At 47.4% G+C, this 22,994-nt stretch overlaps 1 protein-coding gene across 1 annotated transcript in view; it reads left to right on the forward strand.

The window, feature by feature from the left end:
- LOC146209783 (uncharacterized) overlaps positions 1 to 21,869 on the forward strand; it is a 41,337-nt gene extending 19,468 nt beyond the window's left edge. The window contains exons 3-5 of the mRNA XM_084581140.1: positions 1,516 to 1,583; positions 10,550 to 10,630; positions 20,292 to 21,869. Coding sequence (XP_084437266.1) covers positions 1,516 to 1,583; positions 10,550 to 10,630; positions 20,292 to 20,428 — 286 coding nt within the window. The 3' untranslated portion in view covers positions 20,429 to 21,869. The remainder of the gene's footprint in view (positions 1 to 1,515; positions 1,584 to 10,549; positions 10,631 to 20,291) is intronic.
- Positions 21,870 to 22,994: the final 1,125 nt, after the last annotated feature.

Raw genomic sequence — 22,994 nt, forward strand, 5'->3', positions numbered from 1 at the left:
TGAATTTTTGACGAATTAAAAATTAGTGTGTTTAAGGTAAATGTGTGATTTTATCGAGTAAATTAAAGCAAGCATAATCTATATTAAGGTTTCTACAACACGTCTTCCAGCGGAGCTTTTCGAAAAGCAGGCCCTTTTGGAAGGCAGCGAAGCGTCATTGGTCCCTTCACGCTACTACGTGGCGCTCTGTGGCTGACCTTTCTTCTGTGCTTGTGGAGTAATGAGCCCCGGTCAGGACACGCCCCGGCAGATGACGGTATTTGGCTCCGTTGTTACATGTTATCATTAACATCCTTCGTTTCTGGGCGTTGCTGAAATTGCGCATGATGGACGAAATTTCTTGAATAAAAGCGCTTAAAGAGGGCGCATTTTCGAAACTGAGATGAGTAATATTATAATTATGGCCAGATATAGAGCACCAATATCGCTTCAGCACCTGGGTTCAACACTACATTTAGGGTTTAGCTAACCCCAATTTTTATGTTTCCTGAAGGCTGCAGATAACGTGTATTTAAACATCGATAAATATACTTCGATGGCTCAAACTGCATTTTTAAATATTGCGGTTCAGTTTCACTGACATATCCGAAATAAATACAAGCTGCAAGCCATGTGCATGCATCAGGTGAAGCGGCTAGTTGATTGGTCTAGTGATGCTAGCGTGCACTTCAGAGTATCTTTTAAAGTTTTTTGTAGACCCCGAATTTTTTCGTGGAAATGGTCCTGGTAATCAAAGCATTTCGGAGTTGACGCGCAAATGGTACTTTTCTCGAAGTATTGTCATGAAATTGTCGAGCAAGACACGCTAAAATATAGGCCAAATCCAATTCGAAATCTTGATTATGGGTTCGCAAATTCTGGAATAAACCACTTACTTAGGCTCGGATTACGAAGTTATGGGGATAGGCCAAATGATTTTGCAATTTGATTGGCGGCTGCTGGCTGGAGCTCGTAGTGATGACATCAAAGTCAAGGTTCACTCATCAGAAGTTTCTGGACGCCGTCTTTCGCAAGTGCCGACAGAGCCTCTTCCGGCGACGAGATGTAGGGTTTCGCGCACTGATAGTTTTTCGCGTTGAGTTCTTCGCTCAGTAATAATGCTTATTGAATAATTTATAGCTTTCCTTTTTCTATGCTTACTATTCGGCTAGATGTTTTTAGCGGCCTTTTCTACTCACGCCTTTCGTCGTTCAGAGAGCTTGCCAGTAGCCTGACTGTCACACTGCCCATTTCAATTGCGGGTGCTGCCGTATGGTATTTCAGAACTTGGTCATGACATCAGTGTGGAAGGTAGTGGCCCGTGACCGCGCACACGGTCCAAACTACGAAGAAAACAAACGGATATATACCTGTAGTAGGTGGAAGCGTTCAGTAACAAAAAAAGATCATCTCTATATCTGACGAATGCTGTCAAATTGCAGGATTTGAGATATTTCGCTGAAATATGCTTATTATGCGATATTTATGACAAAATTTGTAAAATGTTTTGAGCAATTGCATGTCTTGATTTTTTAGGAAAGAGGTACCGTTTTATGCCGAGGTCGGGGACACTCCAGGAACTGTTGAATTTACTACACCGGAAGGTATGTTTTGAAAGTACTGCTCTGTAGAGCACGTATTAGAGAATTCAATTTACTTTCCGTTTAGTTGCCTGCCAATGCTTTGTATCTGCTGATAAACAATAGTGGATGCCTCAACTCGTTTTGAAGCAAAATAACTTTGTTAGGGCCTTTATATACTATTATGAAACTCGTGGTGGCTTCTGGAGCATCATTTTAGTTATATGTTGTCATGCTTGGGCTTCGAATTAGGGTTTCACACCCTATAACATTCTACTGTTTGCTACAGTTTGTTCTTCTAGCGTAGCCGTCATATAGTTTATTCATTAGGAGCGCCTGTGCAGACCGTTTAAAGCTCTCAAATGGCCTCCAATCTCCAGCAAGCCTAGAAGATATCATTTCGCTTTCGCGAATATATCAGCGCACAAAAGCTTTTCCGATACCCTGACTTGGCCACTGCTACGAGATGTTCTCATTATCAACCGAAAAGAGATCCATTAAACGCCTATTTGTCTTTACTCGCACTACCGATGGTTTGTCAAACATTTTGCGCACGTGTCTTAGAGGTTAACAGAGATGATCATTCCAGGTGATACCCTTTTTTTTGGTACGCCTAAGAAGAACCTGTCCAGGTGCTCCACCACCCAATACAAGCCAAAGTCGCCCAATACTAGTCAATTTCATGACAATACGGAAACTGACGTCCACGCTAAGGTTCTTAGCGTCGGCTTTGGGATGATCCTCACACAGTTGCAGGGCGAAAACGAGCGAGTTATCACCGAAACGAGATGCACACTTTCGCAGTCGCAAGGGTGCTAATTCACAATCATCAAAGAATGCCCTACCGTCATCATGTCATTTGTAAATTGCTAGAGCGCAATTACAGACAACCATTTCAAGTTGCCACCGACCACAGCATTAAAGACGTTTACGGCCGACTCGCACGATGGAGCCTACCTTTCCAAGATTATGACGTAACGATCGTCAACAATCCAGGCTGGCGACAACAAGATGTAAGCTATCTATCACGAGCACCCGTGGGCCCGGCTGAAAAGATAACAGCAGCGAAAATTATCCTTTTCTTTTTGCCGTTAGCGCATCACGTATTTTGCTGCTGTATTTGTCCGCTATCTTTTGCCAACTAGCTGGAACACACACCTTACCAGTTGTTCATAATTTTTCTTGTCCCTGTCTATAGCGCGTTTATGTTCAATATATGCTTTTGGCAACTCACCCGAATCCACATCTTACTAAGATCGACTTTTAGTTGGCACCGCGGGGTACCTGGGAGACTATAATTCTCGGGTTGCTTGTGCGTTTTTTCATAGACTGCAGCAATCACAGGGAGGTGGATTTCGGTACATGTGTATCTTTGACAGCAACAAGGGGCCGTTTCTCTTTTTTTGTACAATCCCAGTTACGCTGAGAATTCTTGAGCACTTCTCATGATGAATCGTTGGATTGCTACATGGGAGTCAGTCGACCACTGAAAAGGATTCCGCGGAAGCATTATTAGCCAAAATTGCTGGCATCAATGCGCAATTATGTTAAAACGTGTTAGAGCCAAATGTATCATAAGGATTGCCTGATATATCGCGGAGCAGTAACATGCCGGCAGAAGTACGTAGTTTTCGGCAATGGCGCCTCCCGTGAGCGCGCCAGGCTCTGCATCTGCTCCCTGCCTGCCCTACTTGTGATTAGGCCTATCAGCCTTTTCGCCTTTCGTCTCCCAATAAAATAGGTTCAATACCACGTGCTTTTGGCGACCGTCCTCAATCGCGGACAAGAACAGTCGCAGACATGAATCGCCGACAGCGCTTGCAGGCTACTGGAAAATTGCTCAGAGGACCGATTCAAACCGGCGCTTCATGTTGACTGTACGCGCTTCATGCGATGTAAGCAATCGTTGATTGCAGTTTACCGCAGCCAAAACTATACTCTGTGGCCATTTTCATTTGCTGAAAGTGAAGTTTCTCTTCTGAATCACTAGATTCCCATCCACGAAAGCGATGCTCACCCGGTGCACGCAAGCGGTCGTCTCCGTCGTCTGCAGCGAATGGCAGCTTGATACCGAGTGACACCATTGGTATCAAAAATACTTTGAAAGTTCACCAATGGTTGCACCCTATCGGCCCGCTAATTCCAACACGCTGTTTTTAAATATTTTAACAAACCCTACTGTTTATTCCAAGAATTCTTTGGGCAGTTAGCCAAAAGCACGTGGTTTAAATATTTAACAAGTTTATCGGTGGCCTTACACACCCCCTTCTGTGGCCTTTTAACAGACCGTAGTATCCGCAACCTCTGTGAGGTAAGTGGCCGTTTATTAGTTCTCAAACGTGTTCTTTTTCAGAAGATGTAATGCGAAACATGAGCTACTCCCGTCACTGTTTGCACTAGACGACGTTTAATTGCAGCTTAAATCCTTCATTCGCGGGTGCGAGTCGAAAGTTGCGCTTCCTGTCTTTAACCTGCGCCGTTCAGGTCGTTTACGCCACTCTCCGTAGCCGTCCAGATTTTATATTGTACGCTTTACCTGGCGTGTGTTCATTTGGTTCTTGAATCGCGGGCTGGAATCGAAAGCGGCGCATAGCATGCTTGCGCAGTCATACTCCACCGTTCAGGTCACTCGCTGTGCCCCTCAAGATTTGGTGTGCACACTGCAGGTCGCGTATACATTGGTTTGTTGGTCGCGGGCTTTATTTGGAAGTTGCGCATCAGTTGTTTAGGTCGCCTACGCTCCGCTGTTGATGTCATTGATGGCTGGACGGCCTATTGAACGTCCTTGTCTATACTTCGCACAGCACTTTGAAGTTCCAGAGGGTATGTCTTGGACGTAGCTTCAGTCGGGAACCTGGCACAGTCCTAAATGATGTGCCATTGGTCCGCCAGACCCACTTGAAAATCACTGCACATATCACACGTGTAATGTCTGGGTCGAGGACGTGTACTCTGCCTAGGCGAGGAGTGACCCGGTCTGTATTTGGCTTAGAATGACCGCCTTCTCCCGACTAAGTGCCGGGTGAGGTAGCGGAAATGTCCGTCGAGCTAGGCGGTAACACTTATTCACTTCTTCATCACTGGTCATTGGGTCCTTTGTTTTGAACCACTACTCGGAACGGTCATTCTCGGGGGCGCGGAAGGTGAGCGCTCGCGCAGCCGGATGGGCCGCCTCCTTCTGGCTCATTGAGGATCCACAATCTCCCGCGTGCGCCGGGAACCACTTGATGCGGATAGTGTTGCCGCGGTCTTGGAACTGAAGCTTACTGATGATGGCGGCCGCCGGCGCGCACACTCGCGCCTTGGCAGAGTTGCGCACAGCGTTCCTCGAGTCGCTGAGCACGAGGCTACACTCGGCCCCCGAGACCGCCGGAGTGATGGCAACCTTATCGGCGTCTGTGGCGTCACGTAGCGTGCGTGCGGGTCCTGGGCGTGTTGCTCTACGAGGACCTTTGGCCCGCGCCTGCGCCGCTCTTGGTTGTATTCGAGGTGGACGTCTTCTGGATGGTGTTCACGTAGATGTAAGTCCTGCCTCATCGTTGTTTTCGCACGATTGCTGACTGGGAGCTCGGGGATTATAGCCAAGGGATGTCACTATACTGCGGCCTGTTTTGGTGGTAGAGAGGCGTTCTATTTGCGCAGCGAGCTGCGCCTCGGCTGTTTCTTCTAAAGTGTTATCGGCGCCGAGCTGCAGGAACCGAGCCGCACTCGTGGTCCCCATTAATCGTAGCGCCATGTCCTAAACCCGTCTGATCAGCGTGTTTATTTTTGTCCTGTCATTGACCTGCCAGTTGAGGTAGGCCGCAACGTAGGCGGTGTGATCAATCAGGAACGACTGGACGAGGCTGTTATTCACGCATGCCTGCCCATCGTGCCGATACTCGGTGTATAAGCCGGATAGCGTCCATTGCCTTGGTGGTAACCTTGTTGATGGTCTCATCGCTGCGGGTTTTTATTTAGCAGCAGGCCCAAGATCCTATTATTGGGAACTGCGGGAATGCGCTGCCCCGATGCAGTCGCGATCTTTATGTGATCGCACTCGAGTGGGAGCGCGTTTTCGTCCTGGTCGTAATGATATGAGGACAAACAGCTCATATTTTGCGGGTGAGCACACTAGGCCTGTGCCGTCAATGTGTTGCTCGATGGCAGTAACAGCCTCTTGGAGCTGCTGCTCAATGTTGGCGTCGCGGCCGCCTGTCGTCCTCAGGGGAATGTTGCCGCTGTAGATCGTATGCCGGGCGCAGGTCTACTCTACTGCCTTCTCTACCCGTCTACTCCACTGCCTTCTCTACCCCAATCATGACTTGGTTGAAGAGCGATGGTGACATTACTGAACCTTGCGGTGTAGCCGTGCTGCCGAGCTTCTGTTCGGAGAGTTTAAGGTTTTCGGTGTGCAGATCCATTGTGTGGTTGGTCAAGAAGTCTTGGATGTAATTCTAGCCGCTACCCCCATGTTGAGTCTTGACACTTGTGCTAATATGGCTGAGTGTTTCACCGTGCGGTTTGTCAAGAAATCTTGGATGAAGTTCTATCTAGCTGCCACCATGTTGAGTCTTGACACTTGTTCTAATACGGCTGAGTGTTTCCCCGTGCGGTTGGTCAAGAAGTTTTGGATGTAATTCTAGCTCGCTAACCCCATGTTGAGTATTGATCAGTGATCAGTTCAGTTCAGTCGTACAGTCGTGTCCGACTCTTCGTGACCCTATTGACCATGTCACGCCACGCTTTCCGGTCTCGCACTACCTTCCTAACATCAGATAACTTCATCTGCAGTGCCTCGAGTGACAATATTGACTTATTTGATCTTCTGTATTGATACTTGTGCTCATATGGCTGAGTGTTTGACTTCGTCGAATGCCCTTTGTAAATCAAGCCCCAGAATTACTTTTCTGTCTTGTGTCTTGTTCTCGATTATTTCTTTTTTTAGTTGTATCATGGCGGCTTGTGTGCTGAGTCTGCGCCGGAAGCAGATCATCATATCCAGTTATACGCCTTCTTTTTCCAAGTACTCCTGCCATCGTTTGGCAACCACGTGCTCCAGCACCTTGCCCACGCAGGACGTAAGCGAGATGGGACGCAAGTTGCCGACGTCCGATGGCTTGCTCGGTTTCGGGATTCAGATTGTTCTTGCCGTTTTCCGCTGTCGGGGGAGCTTGCCTGAACGAAGGTTGTAGGTTAGGGCATCGATTGATGCATAGTCGAGGTTCCGTAGCATCTTGTGGTTAATAAGATAGGACCGGCTGCTGAGCGGGTGTTGAGCTCGTGCAGCGCTACCCGTACCTCTGACATCGTAATGCCTCGGTCGTGCCACGCGTTGGGCCTCCCCCCGTATGGCGGGTGGGTTTCCCTTGGCATGTGTGGCTGATACTTGTCTTCCAGGCTCTTGATGACGACGTCTTTTCCTTGCTGTGTGGTGGTGTTTATGTAGTAGGCCAGGCGATCGCGCTGGTGTGGCTTGGTCCCGAGACAGATCCAATATGCAACCACGATTTAGTTGCTTGTCAGCTCAGTTGCAGACTTCGTTCCACTACTGATGGCACAGGATCTTGCAGTGATGTTTAATGGCCCTGTTTAGGTCGGGCACCTTCCTTCTCATTTTGCGATTCAGCCGTTGCCGCTTCCAGAATGCCTGTATCGAACGCTTGGCCTCAATCAGATGGTCCAGACAACTGTCCACTGCTACGATGTCTTCGTTCGTTTCAATGGTCTTGGTAGCCAAGTGCACTGCATCGCGGAGCTCAGGCAACCAGGTTTCGATGTCTGTGATGTCTTGTGCTGCGGTTGGTAGTCAATTATGGAAACCGTCCCAGTTCGTCCAATTGTGTGTAATGATGTTGCCCCAGAATTGATTGGGTATCGTAATTTCGAGGCTGTAGTGGTCACTGCCCTGGTCGACGCTGGTGTTGCGCCATGTTACTTTGCCGGTGTGGTCGCTCTTGATGAATGTGAAGTCTGGTGTGGTGTCTTATGCTACGGAATTGCCAATTCGGGTAGGATGATTGGGATCCGTGATCAGGGTACAGTTGTCGTCCAGAGTATTTTGTAATGGGTCCCAACCCTTTGCCGTGTCTTTCACCTAACCCCACGCTTGATGAGAGGAGTTGAAGTCTCCTCCAATCAGTAAAGTCTTGCCTTTGGCTTGGGTGCTGGCTGTGTGTAGTATGGTCTTGAATTTCAGTGTTTGGTGCTTTGGGTTACTCATGTGTTACCGATGAACAGGCTACTTTTCCGTGGTTTGCCTGGGATGATTTCGGTGAAGGTGCATTCCACCCTGCCGCGGCCGTGTCTGAGCAGGTGTTCAACAAACGTGAGCCCTTTGCCGATAAATGTGCAGACGCCGCTTCCTTCCACTGTTCTAACGTGAGCTCAATACTCAGCGACGGTGGGGTTTGCCGTCACCGTTTCATGCAGCTGAATGATGTCGGGCTTCTTCGTTACCGTGGTGATGTTTTCTTGCAGCCCTGCACCCTTGTTGTAACTGTCACAGTTCCAATGACGGACCGTAAGGCCCGGTAGCGATCCTTTTGTGGCTTGGAGCTGGGACATGGTTTTAATACAGTTGGGACTTGTGTCTGGTTTAGGAGATATGGGTGGTTTGCGAATTGCGCAGCAAAGATGGGGCTGCATACTATGGGCTTGTAGGGTCTGTTCAATGAATTCGAAGCGCTCCTGTATGGTTCGGTAATACGTGGAGATTAGCTTTCCAGCAGCGCCAGCCGCCGGTCGGTGACGGCAGGCATGCTGGCATAGGTGTTAGTTACCGATTCAATTTTGGTTTGAGCTGAGTTTCTAATTGAATTAGGTCCTTTCAATATCGTGATGAGGTGCGTGCTCGTTTCTCTGGGGTTGGGTTAGTGGTTTTCTCCTCCTCGGGCTCGTCTTGGGATGTGCCCATTGATTGTGTGCCTTGATGTGACGACATATCGGTGTTCTCGGGTTTAAAGGCGGGTGTAACTGTCTCTGGTGATTGATCTGGGCCAGTGGTTGGCCTGGCTCGCTGTGCTTGTAGTTCCTTGTTGACGTCGGCTTGCTCTTGGGTAGGCCGGCGCGTTGTTTCTAATAGCGTCGCGTTGGCGGCACCGAGTTGTTCGAGTTTCTTGTGGTAGGGGCTGGTAGTCCATTCCTGCGAGATGCTCGGTGTGCGTCGGCCACTAGTGGCGCTGCTGTAGCTAGCGTTGCTGATTTTAACTTCGCCTTTTGCTGCGTCTGCCCAACTGATTCTGTCATGGCCATATCGTGCGCTGCGCGACGGTCTTTGAGATCCGGTACGAGAAGCACTGTGCGAGTGAGAACGTCCAAGGCGTGGAAACGAGCTTGAGTCGAGATCTAGCTTGAGATACTCTTCGGCGCTACGGCGTGTCTGACACCGTCGCCGCACGACGTATAGAGCTTTATATTTGGATTTGCAGACGCGGTCCCCAGTGGGGTGTTCGTCACCTACATTGCTTGCATTTGGGGACACAAGCGTGGCCCTCTCTTGGATTAAAATCAAGATCCTCCGCTGTGTTATATTGGCACGTGCAGTGCAGTGTTCTTCTTTTCGTGACAAACACATTCCAGCGTGTTTTCAGGCAAATGGAAACCGAGGAGATGCGCGTGTGTTCGACGGACTAACTGCTTCTTTCGACGGACTGCTCCTTCGCCTTCTGCTACACGAGGCGCATTTATGGTTATCCGATAGCAGAACGAATTACATGCCCATCGGCGGAACAGGTTTGGTCCACGACCTCTTCCCAAGCATTTCAGGGGAAAACCTTTGCCCATTGAGAAACCGGTTGGTGCTCGGTGGCACCAGGGATTTAGCCTGGTACCTCCAGAATACGAAGCGGATGCTCTATCACAAGGCCATTTCTTCTGTACTTCGTTAGAAAGAATTCTGCTCTTTTACAAAAGGTACTCTACAGCAGCCTTCAGTTAACTGTATGCCGCCTCCTGCAACGACTACGATTCCAGGCTCAAACTTTGTTACTCAGCCAGGTTCAGCAAGTAAAAATCCTCGGGCAACATTGATGGGACAGAGTTGGCGGTGCACGCCTCTATTTGGTTACGGTTAGCTGCCAGAGCAAAGCAGCCGGACTATCGATGGGCAAGGAAGGTTTAGCGTTCACTTGCTGTATAATAATGACTACGTACGGGGCGAAGATATGCCTAAACTATAGCACTAAAGCACTCACGTGGACGCCAGAGCAGAGCAACAATCTTGTCTCTTGCCATGCCTGATCCAGTTTGGCGCACCGGAGTGCGACGTCACACACAACGTGTTGCGCCGTGGGTAATTCAGACAGTGATCTTGCTCGTTGTGATCTCTGTAACCAGGTGATACCTAAACTAGTTTCAGGGCCGAAGCACTGAACCTGCCTTTGGTTAGGTGTAGTTGTGTTATTTGATTTGTCTGAACCCAATCAAGAATGATGTCTGTCACGCCTGGTCGAAGTACAAATAACAGCGTCGTATAAAGCGCACTTACACCCATAAAAGTTTTTTGGTATTAGCGTACAAAACTTTGCTGCCGATTGCGCGTCGTGCGGACCACCACACTCTGTCGTGCTGTCCAATGTGCATCACCCCCTCCAGGAACTTCATCTGATTATGGAAGTCTTTTCTATGTCCTAATCCGTTTAACTACGCATAAATAACGTGACATCTTTTCACAAGTCTATGCCATTTTTCTTTAGAACATTTGGTTTATGCAAAATTCGTTTGAAACATAGTCATATTTACAATATTTTTCTGATAGAGAATATTACTTCCTAAACTGCCTCTGTAAATACTTCTCATCGCCTGTAATATATTTTCCATAGACTTACGAAACTATCATTAATTTCAAATCCTTGCCTAGCTTTCTGCATTTTAATGTGCCCGATGACAATTAAGAAGTATGAGCAAGTGAATAAGAAATAAATGTATATAATCGAGAAAGAGTTCAAAATTGTAAGTAGAAGTGCAATTAGGCAGTTGCAGTTACAATAGAATCCACTATGCTTTTTCAGATCCAGATACGAAGGAAGCGATCATCTACTATACAGACTATAAGGACTGCATTGTCGCCGACGTGGAATACCACGGACATCGTAAGCAGGGTAGCATTGACAAATTGTGGGAGAGTTCGCGAAACAATGTGATTGTTTTCTACATATATGAGCTTGAAAAATGGTGGCCTCATATTTACTAGCGAGTAGGAATACCTATTAGGAAGGTCGCAGCCATATGTGCCCTGTTGTGTACACCCTGCATTGTACATTTGCGACAGCTAAACTTAAAAGTGTACTGGGGATGCAGAAATGTGCCATTAAAAAATGGTTTAAAAAATGCGAACACCGCGAACGCAATGAATTCGGAGCTAAGAAATTAGTACAGGAAATGTAAAGTCCAAAACGTGAGCACAAAGAGAGATTTGGAGGAAAAATATGTATTACTAGATTACCAATTTACGGACAATATTTTGAATGGAATTCCCTATTGAGATCTTTATAACGTGGTAGTAAAGATATCAGGCTATATAGCATACGAATTAGCCCTGCGAATAAAAATGCAGAGGTGCGACTCTACAGACACCACATAAGGCACTATTAAAGATGCATCTTCAGAAGGATTAACTACCCGCTTCTGTTTTCATACTGAAAAGCTCCTTGAGAGGAGAAAAAAAAGACATGAGTTCGCTGAAAACAACCATCAAGTTCCTTCTCTGAGGATGATTACATTTCGAAGCTTCCAAATTGTATTATTCTCTTATTTTTCTTAGTGACGTCTGGGTGGATGTGGCTTGTTAGCCTTCTTTTTCCAGTATTATTTTCATATCTCCCTAGGAATAACAGACAGCTTTCATCATAAGAGTAGATCTGTGAAACGTAAACTCTTCTTCACAGTCACAGAGAATTGAACAGGGAGGCATCATTCAAGCTACTAATATTCAATCATAGAATTACAAACTACACTGCCAAATCTGTAGAGCAATTACAGCAATATTTATTATTGCTTCACTAACTAAACGAATCATAAGTCGCGCAGTTGCGAATCAGCAAAGTACTTTTCTCTAAATGTTTACCTTGTGTAATCAGGTAGAACGAAAGGAAGAAGATGGTTTGCACGGTATGAAAAAGAACTGAACTAGAGTAAATGGGGCACACCTCAGTTCGCAGATGAGCCAACGTTTCGACAAGTGAACTTGTCGAAACGTTGGCTCATCTGCGAACTGAGGCGTGCCCCATTTACTCTTGTTCAGTTCTTTTTCATACCTTGTGTAATGCAACATGACCATTATTAGATCATGCAGCTCAAAACTTCAGTCTGACAGTTGTTGAATATTTTTATTCAGGAAGGTACGGTTCTAGTAATGAGAGAGAGTGAAAAACTTTATATATTGCAAAAAAGAAAAAATTTATCTAGAGCTCCCGTGGTTGGGTCCTCAGTCTGGGACTCCCGCGGATTTACTGCCCTGCTGGCCCGTTCAATCAGCCAAAGCTGGTCTTTCGACTTCAAACTGGACAGCGCAGCCTCCCACTGCTCCGGCGTGGCGTTGTGGATTATCGGCACTGCATCTATTTTCTGGCAGGCCCCATGTGATATGATAAATTGCCGGTTTCTGTCCACACCAGGGACACGTGTCCCTGTTTACGGTCGGATCTCTGTTGCGTTATAAAGACAGACAGGGATAAGAATTTGTTTGTAGCTGCCGCCAAGACACTGACCGCTCCCTGTTTAACAACTTGTGGGGCGGAGGATACCGTCTTCTACTCCACCGGTAGTGCACCAAAATGTCTGCGTAGGTACGAGTCAGTGCCCCGGTCTCTTCGGCCTCTGACCTCCCTCGGTTTGCAAACGCCAGCGGCCGGCGGACGCCTGCCAACGGGTCGGCGGCTGAACCCGTTAGAGCCCAACGAGACTGATGGCTGGGGCAGAAAGAACAAGGTTTATTGTGTGGCTTGGGTTTTTATTCCAAGCCAAAGAAAAAGAAGAACGAAAGGAAAGCTGCAAGCAGAGGCTGCCGTGACGCTTGGTGATAACGACGCGCAGAGCGGAGGCGGGCACACGTGGCGCTGACGAAGCATTTAGCAGTTCGCAGCATCCCCCTTTTCTTGGAATCCATATCTTACTACGGGCCTCCTGACACTGTTGACCACCGCAGCACCGGACCCTCGATGTCGCTGGCTGTGGGAGCCTCCGTTCTCTCCAGCTCCACGTCTGAGTGATCCGCAGGTACTCCAGGGCAAGCAGGGGGAGTTGAACCAGCAATGGGTGCATCGGTGCTTCTGCGGAGCTGGTCCATGTGACGGTGAACAACCCCGTTGTCTGTCTCCACTTTCACGACACGCGAGCCCGTGGTTTCCTTGACCTTGCCCGGCGTCCATTTCTCGCCGCTGCTATAGTTGCGGATGTATACCGGATCTCCTGGGGCAAAGCTCCAGCCGGCGTCTTCCCGTGACTGGGCCTGGTCGACTGTCTTGCACCTGGGCGGGAAGCACATATCTAGTCTCGTGCGCAATCTGTACCCGAGCAACATTTCGGATGGCGAGCGCCCTGAGGGTAGCGGCGTGCTTCTATAGCTGCACAATATTCTTGCCAGGGCCTTCTTTATATCCCCTTCTGAGCACCTTTTAAGTCCATCTTTAATGGTTCGTACAGCGCGTTCAGCCAAACCATTGCTTTGTGGGTGATACGGCGGTGTTCGAATGTGTGTCACGCCGTTCCGCTCCATAAATTGGGCAAATTCTCAACCGATAAAAGGCGTCCCATTGTCAGAGACAACTGTGCGGGGTAGACCAAACTGACTGAAAATTGTCCTGAGGGCCTTGACTGTGGTGCAGGAAGTGGCGTTGGATAGGGGTAAGGCCTCAATCCACTTGCTATGCGAGTCTACGATGACCAGGATCATCTTGGTTTGAATAGGTCCCACAAAATCAATGTGCAACCGCGACCATCTTTCCTGCGTCTCTGGCCAGCTAACAGGTGCGTGGGTAGGCGGCATTGGAAGCGCTTGAACGCAGGTTTGACACCCAGCAGCCACCCGTTTAATATCTGTGTCGAGACTGGGCCACCAGAAAGTAGACCGCGCAACGGTCTTCATGGAAGAAGCCCCTTGGTGTGCTGCGTGTAATAACTTCAAAAATCTTCCTCTGGCTGCTACCGGAATCACAAAAAGGTGGCCCCAGTAGAGCAGGTTCTGACTAACGGACAGCTCGTGTCGCCTTTTCGAGTATTCCGCCATCTCCCTCCCTTTCATAACCAAGTGCCTCGGCCAACCCTCCAAGACACACCTACAGACCTTCGAGAGCACTGCGTCTGCTTGCGTGAGCACTTGCAACTCCTTTAGGGGCACGGCAGGCTGGTCCCAGGCGTCCAAGGTCAACACGTACTCTGCCTCGTCCTCCGAATCCTCGGGAACCTGCTGAGATGGTAGCGGTAGGCGGCTTAAGGCATCCGCGACGAACATGTGCTTACCAGGCTTGTACTGTAACTTATACTTGTATGCGCCAAGCAGAATGGCCCATCTCTGTATTCGAGCAGCTGCCATGACGGACGTTTGCCTGTCATGCTTTAGGAGACCCAACAAGGGCTTATGGTCTGTAATGAGCGTGAACTCCCGCCCGAGTAGATAGTCTCGAAAACGCTGCACACCGAAAACTAAAGCCAGGGCCTCCCGCTCAATGTGAGAATAATTCCTTTCAGCGGCGTTTAACGAGCGCGAGCGAAATCCGATCGGACGATGTTCGCCATCTATGCGATGGGAAAGCGTGGCCCCAACACTATAGGGTGATGCATCGCATTCTAAAAATAGCTCTTGTTTCGGGTCGAAGTGCGTGAGCACCGGGGCCGTGGACAGCGCCTCCTTCGCTAAGGAAAATGCATCTTCTTCCTTAGAACTCCACACCCACTTAACACCCTTTTCGAGCAACCCGTACAGGGGGGCTAGCAACGTAGCCATGTCAGGCAAAAACTTGTTGTAGAATGTTACCATGCCCAGAAACGAGCGCAGCTCGCTCACATTTTTGGGGGAGGGGGCTGATTTGATGGCATCAACAGCTTTTTCAGTCGGATGCAGTCCGTCCGCATCAATACGGTGACCGAGATAAGTGACAGACGTCTCGTGAAATCGACACTTGTCAGCACGCCGCTTGATGCGATGCTCACGAAAGCGCTGAAGAACCGCCCTGAGGTGATTGCTTTCGCCATCGTGGTTTTCAGCAATCAGAACGTCATCGAGGTATGCTTGTACCCCGGGCAAGCCTTGCAGAACAGTTTCGATACGCCTCTGGAATATGGCCGGTGCAGAAGCAATTCCAAAAGGCAAGCGATTGAAACAAAACAACCCTTTGTGGGTGTTGATTACGGCCAACTGGCGGGATTCTTCGTCTAGCTCAATCTGATTGCAGGCATCCCTCAAGTCCAATACGCTGAATCGCTGCCCTCCTCCCAACTGAGCAAAAATATCATCTATAACTGGCAGCGGGTACTGTTCCATTTCACACACTAAGTTCAGCGTAACCTTAAAATCTCCACATATGCGCACTCGCCCATCTTTCTTGAGAACTGGTACAATAGGTGTGGCCCATTCTGCGTGAGTGACCGGTGATATAATGCCAGCTGCCACAAGCCTGTCCAATTCCTCTGAAACTTTATCGCGTAGAGCGTAAGGTACTTTTCTTGCCTTGCAGAACTTCGGCTGTGCTTGTGGCTTGACCTGCAGGTGCACTGGTGGACCTGTTATGCTTCCCAGGGCCTCCGTGAATAAGTCTGCGTAGTCCTCCAGAACGGCAGTCTGTACAGCAGGGGTCAAGCTGCGGTCCTGTGGCGAACGCAGAACATGTAGCACAGCTGCTTCTTTGGTTTCGAGTTTCTGCAGCAAATCCCGGCCACAAAGTAGGGGTCCTTCGCAATCTAAGACGATGAGGTTGCAATCGACAGCTGCAGTCTTATAGAGCACCCGCATAGGCAACACTCCGAGTACCGGTAGTCTCCCCAGATAGCAAGACAATTTAAGCGTCGGTTTCTGCAACTCTGGCCATTGATTACTGTGTGCTTCGTAGGTTGTCCTAGGAATGACACACACTGGCGATCCGGTATCTACATCCATTAACAGCTTGATGCCATTCCAGCTTAAAGTTTTTCTAATTGGTGGCACCAACAGTTCGTTTGTAGTCACTGACCATAGCTGGGCTGCACTAGTTTCGCTATCGCTCTCTGTATGCGCTGTGACGTTCGCCGAATGGTTTCTTTCCTTTCGGCACATTCGAGCCAAGTGGCCTTGTGTGCCACAACTGTAACAGCGTCTGTGACGCATCGAGCAGGCGGCATTGTCATGACCGCTGCTTCCACAACGCTCGCACTGCTTGTCACTCGCGTTCCGCTTCGCGCGCCAACGCCGCGGCATCTTTAATGCTAGCAAGTCAGAGGAGGCTTCTTCGTGGCTTATCTTCTGCGAATCAAGCTCTGCATGCTCGGATGCTATCGCAAGTGCTGTCGCTTCAGCTAAGGTAAGATCTTTTTTTTTTGCTACCAATTCTTTTTGCAAGTTCTTCGAACGGACGCCACATACGATGCGGTCTCTCAACATCCTGTCGAGCATTGTTGCAAAGTTGCAGTTCTGAGCAGTTCGTCGTATTTCGACAATAAAATCTTATACTGACTCCCCTTCGTGCTGTTGCCGGTGAAAGAACTTGAAGCTTTCGGAAATCTCGTTCGGCGTAGGGTCGTAGTACTTGCTTAACTCGTCTACTACTGACTGATAGCTCAAAGAGTTTGGCTTCTGTGGGGCGACTTGTCCGCAAAGAATATCAATGGTTCTTGACCCAAGCGCGGCGACTAGCAAGGCTCTTTTCTTGGCATCGTCAGTTATTTGGTTAGCTTCGAAATAGGCTTCAACTTTGACGAGGTACGATTGCCACTTATCTTTCACGTCGTCGAACTCAGGCAGGTGGTGGCCCATGGCTGCAGGAAGGTCCGAGGCCTGGATACTATCGACAGACCCTTGTGTTATGGGAATCCTCGTCGCCACTGTTGCAAACGCTAGCGGCCGGCGGACGCCTGCCAACGGGACGGCGGCGGAACCCGTTAGAGCCCAACGAGACTGATGGCTGGGGCAGAAAGAACAAGGTTTATTGTGTGGCTTGTATTTTTATACCAAGCCAAAGAAAAAGAAGAACGAAAGGAAAGCTGCAAGCAGAGGCTGCCGTGACGCTTGGTGATAACGACGAGCAGAGCGGAGGCGGGCACACGTACCGCTGACGAAGCATTTAGCAGTTCGCAGCACATACCCTCCGGGCATCCTGAAGAGTGAAGTTGAATGGGCCATAGCCAGCCTTGCTAGGAACAAAGCTAGTGGAATCGATGGCATTCCAGCTGAGTTGCTTCAAAACCTCCCCCATGACGCTGTTAACATTCTGCATACATTATGTCAGAAGATTTGGACAACCCTGCAGTGACCACAGGATTGGAGGAGGTCAGTTTACATCCTCATTTCAAAGAAAGGCAGTGCCAAAGATTGTTCCAATTACCGCACGATCGCGCTTATTTCGCATGCTAGCAAGGTGACGTTCAAAATCCTCTAAGGTAGGCTGCAGCAGTATGTGGATCGGGAGCTTCCGGACGTACAAGCTCAGTTTTGCAAGAGCAGAGGAACTAGAGACCAAATTGCCAACCTTCGCTGGATCATGGAAAAAGCAAGAGAGTTCCAGAAACCCAGCTACTTCTGCATTATTGATTATGCGAAAGCGTTTGACTGTGTAGATCACAGCAGATTGTGGCAAGCTCTCCAAGAGATGGGAGTTCAATTCACCTAATCTGTCTCCTCAGGTACCTGTATGATGGGCAAGAGACCACGGTCAGAACTGGACATGGTTTTACTGATTATTTTCCGATTGAGAAAGGAGTGAGGCGAGGCTGCATACTGTCGCCCTGCCTATTTAACCTATATGCAGAGTGCATCATGAGGAAGGCCGGTCTGGACGAGTCTTCAGCTGGAGTGATGATTGCTGGAAAACATATCAACAACCTTAGATATGCGGATGATACCACTTTAATGGCAGAAAGTGAAGTGAAACTCAAGAGACTTCTGATGCGCGTACAAGAAGAGAGTGAGAAGCTTGGGCTTAAACTGAACTCTAAAAAGACAAAGATCATGGCATCTTGCTCTATCAAGTCCTGGAGCATCAATGAACAAGTAGTGGAGGCTGTGACAGATTTTCTCTTCTTGGGCTCCAAGATTACCTCGGAAGGAGACTGCAGCCATGAAATTAGGACACTTCTGCTTCTGGGAAAGAGAGCAATGGTCAGCCTTGACCGCCTAGTAAAGAGCAGATACATTAGTCTGCTAACCAAGATCCGTATAACTCGTACTATGGTCTTTCCAGTTGTGATGTATGGATGCGAGAGTTGGACTGTGAAAAAGGGTGACCGCCGAAGAATTGACGCGTTCGAATTCTGGTGCTGGCGAAGGCTCTTGAGAGTTCCTTGGACTGCCAGAATATCTAATCAGTCGATATTGTCGACCATAAACCCTGACTGCTCATCGGAAGGTCAAATGCTAAAGTTAAAGCTCAGCTACTTTGGTCATCTGATGAGAAGAGAGGGTCGCTGGAGAAAGATTTTATGTTGGGAAAGGTTGAGGGTCGCCGGAGAAGGGGTAGGCAGCGAACGCGATGGTTAGATGGCATCCTCGAGGCACTGCAGATGAAGTTATGTGATGTTAGGAAGATAGTGAGAGACCGGAAAGCATGGCGTGACATGGTCCATAGGGTGATGAAGAGTCGCACACGACTGAACTCAACTGAGCTATGAGCACGGCCTGGATGTTCCCGGCAATGTCGCCGTGCCCCGGAGAGTACCAAGCGCGACACATTGCATACTATAAAAGAACCTTTTTTTTATGTGCATAAGCTGCGGAATCTCAGAAGCCTCCCATTTGCTGAACTATTATTTAAGGCTTTATCAATATTAGTGTGTGACATGCAAGTACTTTGGAAACCTCTCTTGCATTATACAAGCAGGAAACTAGTGCTACACAGCCAATCTTGAAGGACGAATCAATACCTTTTAATCCAGCATATCGTGCAATAACGCAATAGCATTTAAAGCTCAGTTCTCCAGAAGTTGTCACGAGTGATGTTTTAAAGCAAAAAATCACGCACTCAGGCATGTGGTATTTGGATGGTGATCTAGCTGCGCACTGACTCGCAAACTGTTTGTGCGATACAATGAGACCAAATGGCATGGTCCATTTATCAAAAGCTGCCATGTACGGAGGGCGAGATCACAGTTTATCCTTCCGAGACCCTTGGAGTTAGGAACGCTGCTGTTATTCTACGCAGGGACGTACGCACGACTTGTTTGAAGCGGATATTTACGGATGTGTAGGGTGGCATTTCACATATTGCGATGTCTTACCACTTTATATTAAACGTATCCGTTGGATAATAAGACAAAACGTGGAGTTTATTGAAGGAGCGAGTATCGAAGTACACACAGGCGATTCAGGATTTATGAGAGGATCCGGTACACAAGCGCCATTAACGTTGTCACATTATAACCCTCAAGGAGAAGCTTTTGGGCCCTTATTCTTTTAACTATTCTAATATCTTTTTTTTTCGGAATATATTGCTTCAGAAACAGTGCTTGTTTTTAAATGCCTAATTCGGCGACATCGTTTTGTGACCTATGCCAAGTGTATGTTGAGCCGAGCTATTGAGTTGAACATGCCGCGAAACGACACAGTTTGGCCTGGTGAAGTTGCTTCGTCCTGTCCCGTTCAGCTCAAGACAGAAATGACAGCTGAAATGAGCGGGGAAGATTTTGTTATATACTAATATTATGCAATTGCAGAAAATATGAAAGGTACAAAATGTTTGATAATAACAGTAATAATCGGGAAATGTTTTCCACTCGAAAATGTCTTTGTAGGAAACAAAAGGAAGCATTAATATTTTATACACCTATGCGTCCATTTTGGTCAGGAGTAGTTGCATTTTGCAGTAATTTCATCAGAGGATAAGACTCGCAGCCCTTGTTAACAGTAGCCAAATGCCCTCAAGGCCTACGAGGCATTGTTTTGTTGCCTGTTTTCAATTGGACTTAGTGACAAATTGTAAAGTTTTCATTGTGTCTTTCCTATTTTTATTTTTAATCCCTTCCTTCCTTTTTCCTAGTGCTGGTGAGCCAACCGAAACACTTTCGACGAATAACTTTGTTTCGCTTTTTATTTTCAAATTTATTTGCCTTCTGCAGAAATGCTGAAAAGGTATTTCGGATGTCAACTTTCCAAATTAAGATGATTAGAAATAAACAATAAGCACGCCATTATATTTCAAAACCCACGTGTTACGTGACTCTCATTTTTATGTTCGCTTAAAAAGTTCTAGAGCCTCAGGATCCAGAATATTAGTACTGATTCAATTCACCCAATTCACCCGCTTCAGCTTGTTTGTTGTCCGCTGCTTGTAAAGGTTTTCAGCGATGCCAAGACAGCCAAGCACCCGGAACCATGATTTAGAACGTTCTAGAATTCACTCCCGTGACAGAATGCAAAACTGCCGGATAATGTACTTGCACGTCTGCAACTTTCATTCGAAACACGATGGACATGTTGATATAGTAAAGAGTAGATGATTGTTTATAGAATGACATCCATGTTACTCGTGCATTTTAAAAACAACTTGCTTTTCTTCGAGAAACCAAAATCGATATCTATGCTGTTTAGCACATAAGTAAGCTTTTGTTCTCTTTCCTTTTTATCCAACACAGAGTGCTCCCTTTGGACCCAGAGAAGTCTAAAGGACGCAGTTCCGCAGCACTGCATTGATCCTTTTGTGGACACATGCGGCGTCCAGGTGCCCCCTCACAGCAGAGACCTTTGCCCGGATGGTGAAGGCGACTATTAGCGTCGCAAATGGTGCCATATCAATTACAGTTCCTCTCCGGATGCGAAACGACGTCTGGTCTGTGTATTCTACACTAAACACCGCCTGCAATTCCATTTCAGAAATAAGCTCTTCGACATTTTCATTTATGAATTATTCATATCGAGCGCCGAGTGGTGTATATCTTTATAGAAAGTTTTAATTGCAGGTACAAACCAGCACCTCATCTCAAAACAATTGCGTTCTTAGGCCTGTAGGCGGCAAACTTGCATTTTAACGACCATACAAAATATTTTGCCGATAATGTAGGAGAATTCATTGGTGTTCAAAGGTCGGGGTTTCCCGAAAGAGAAGTACATGAACCTAAGTCTGAGGCACAATCACAGACCGAAGCTTTGCCGTAGCCCAAGCATGGCAGAAGCTTGCCGAGATGCCCGAACAAGCTAAGTTATCCCTCTACTGTGCCCGTAGTGGCATGGCCCTTAGCGCTCGAAGTGAAGGTCAGTTGCGCCTGAGCCGAGGACGCTTTGACGTCAACTCAATACGGTGAAAAATTGCTCACTGTAAGCAAGTAGACTCCTGTTACATAAATGTAGAACAGGCCAACAAAGAAGCTAAAATCGCGGAAAAGCTGGAAGACATTTTTTCTGAAACGGAAGTGATAATGAGGCATGTACACACGGTCGGCTTTGAAAAGTGATTGCCTAGGTAGGTAGCGATAGCAGAGGAACTCGAGGTTCCTAGAGCAAAATAAAGTCGTTTTATATGCGCCTGATAACGCACCTCTATTTCCCTAAATATATTTTTTCAGCCATACTTATTGGGTTTCATATCGAGACATTTACTCACCCTCGGAGAGAGTAAAATTACTGTTTAAAGGCCTGAAGCTATGTATTTTGAAGCAATGTATGTTTGAAGCTATGTATTTAGGCATTCAAGATTTGAAGGCCTATAATACATAGCTGAACTGGAGGTATGTTAGGGGAGACGAAAAGCAAATGGACTTGCGCACAAGCCAGAGGAACACAGGCATCCAGAGACGCCCTAGTGGAGAGCTTTGGGTGTTGTCCACGCCCTCCGATTTTTTTAAATTGTTATGACATCGCACAGTGCACACCTGATATATTTTCACATCAAGAAAAAGACGCCAGATGCAGCAAGGCTCATGTTCACCCACTTTCGCTCAGTAGAATGCTTACCGACAGCATTAATACGTCAGGATAATATAAATAAGTGTATATAAACCTTTTTGCACTACGCACTATGTCATTATTTCATCCATGTCACTGCATCAGGAGCAATTCATTCTAAACTAGCGAATTAAAAGCTTTGCATTGGTTCTTTATGTGCGGGACCGACCGAAACTCGAGCCTGGCCTGGGCCCTGCGACACCCTTATGTCAAAAGGTGGCCTGGCCGCGCTCGCGACCTGAGGTCATGCATTGCACTGCACTACTTTCTATCAGCGCTTCTCTTTCCAAGTATATTGTCATACATGCGGACATGTCGCCAACGAAAGAACTGAACTGAAGGAGATGCACCGATGAAGCAGGAAATATGATATATAGGTAAAATATGACCTTCAAGCTTGTTTAGTTAAAACACGAAAGTAAAGACGTAGTGCGACCTTGCCCTGTATGCTGCATGAATGATTTTTCTAGAGTCGGCTACGGTACGTGCTTTGCGTTTCTTCGCGTCATCTCTTTCCGTTTGAATTGTACCTTCTTCAGAATAAATATTTTTGACGCTCCTACGCGGAGTATTTGGAAAGCTGAGCTTTGAGTACAGATACGCAAATGTATTTGTATGCCGTTTATTTGCTCATAAAATAGATCATGGGTGTCGCTGTCGGCATCCTTATTTGTCGTACTGAGCACATTCGTGTTCTTGTACAGCCCTCACACTGGCATTCAAGACTACAGGGAAATGCTATATCCTTCGAAATCTAAGAGCAGTTTTTGTTTCTAAACCTCTGCCCGTGAAACAATCAATGCGCGTACTTATCCGCCTGTACACAGAAGTTTGGGCGTTACGGCTCGGTCGGCAAGAGGTTATTACAAGTTAGCATGGGGAAGAGGGGGAAGGGAAGGAGGAGAGGGTAGCTTTGGAGTGAGGACGCTTTGTAGATAACGTAAACGATTCATAGCTTGGTGGCTTGTCTTCAGAGTTTCAGAATAGTGCAAATATGTGTACACATTAATTTGAAATATTTTGCTGAGCGAAAAACTCTTTCGCACACTCGCACAATTGCTTCAAAGTGCCTCAAACCATTGAAATCTTGATTTCCTGATCGTGCTGCCTTATCACTATGATTGCATCCCATGGAACGATTCTGTTCGCTTGTTAATGATTGCTGTCGCGAGACGAGGCTAATGATTCCAGCCATTCGAGTTCTTTTTCACAATGTTACAGGTTGCTATGGTCACATTTTGCGTCTTTAGCTTTTAGCTCCTTTGAAGATTTCAATTTGAGCGCTAACGAGTGCAACGGGTACTCGTACTTCGACAACCGACGAACTCGCTCTTGCTGATAGCCGCAAACGGGTTGCTTAGTTCTTTTGGGTGTGTAATTAGGAGTTCATTTGATTG

This window comes from Amblyomma maculatum, chromosome 1, assembly GCF_055883805.1.
Source record: "Amblyomma maculatum isolate TAMU_Amacu chromosome 1, ASM5588380v1, whole genome shotgun sequence".
In the NCBI taxonomy this organism is placed as follows: domain Eukaryota; kingdom Metazoa; phylum Arthropoda; class Arachnida; order Ixodida; family Ixodidae; genus Amblyomma; species Amblyomma maculatum.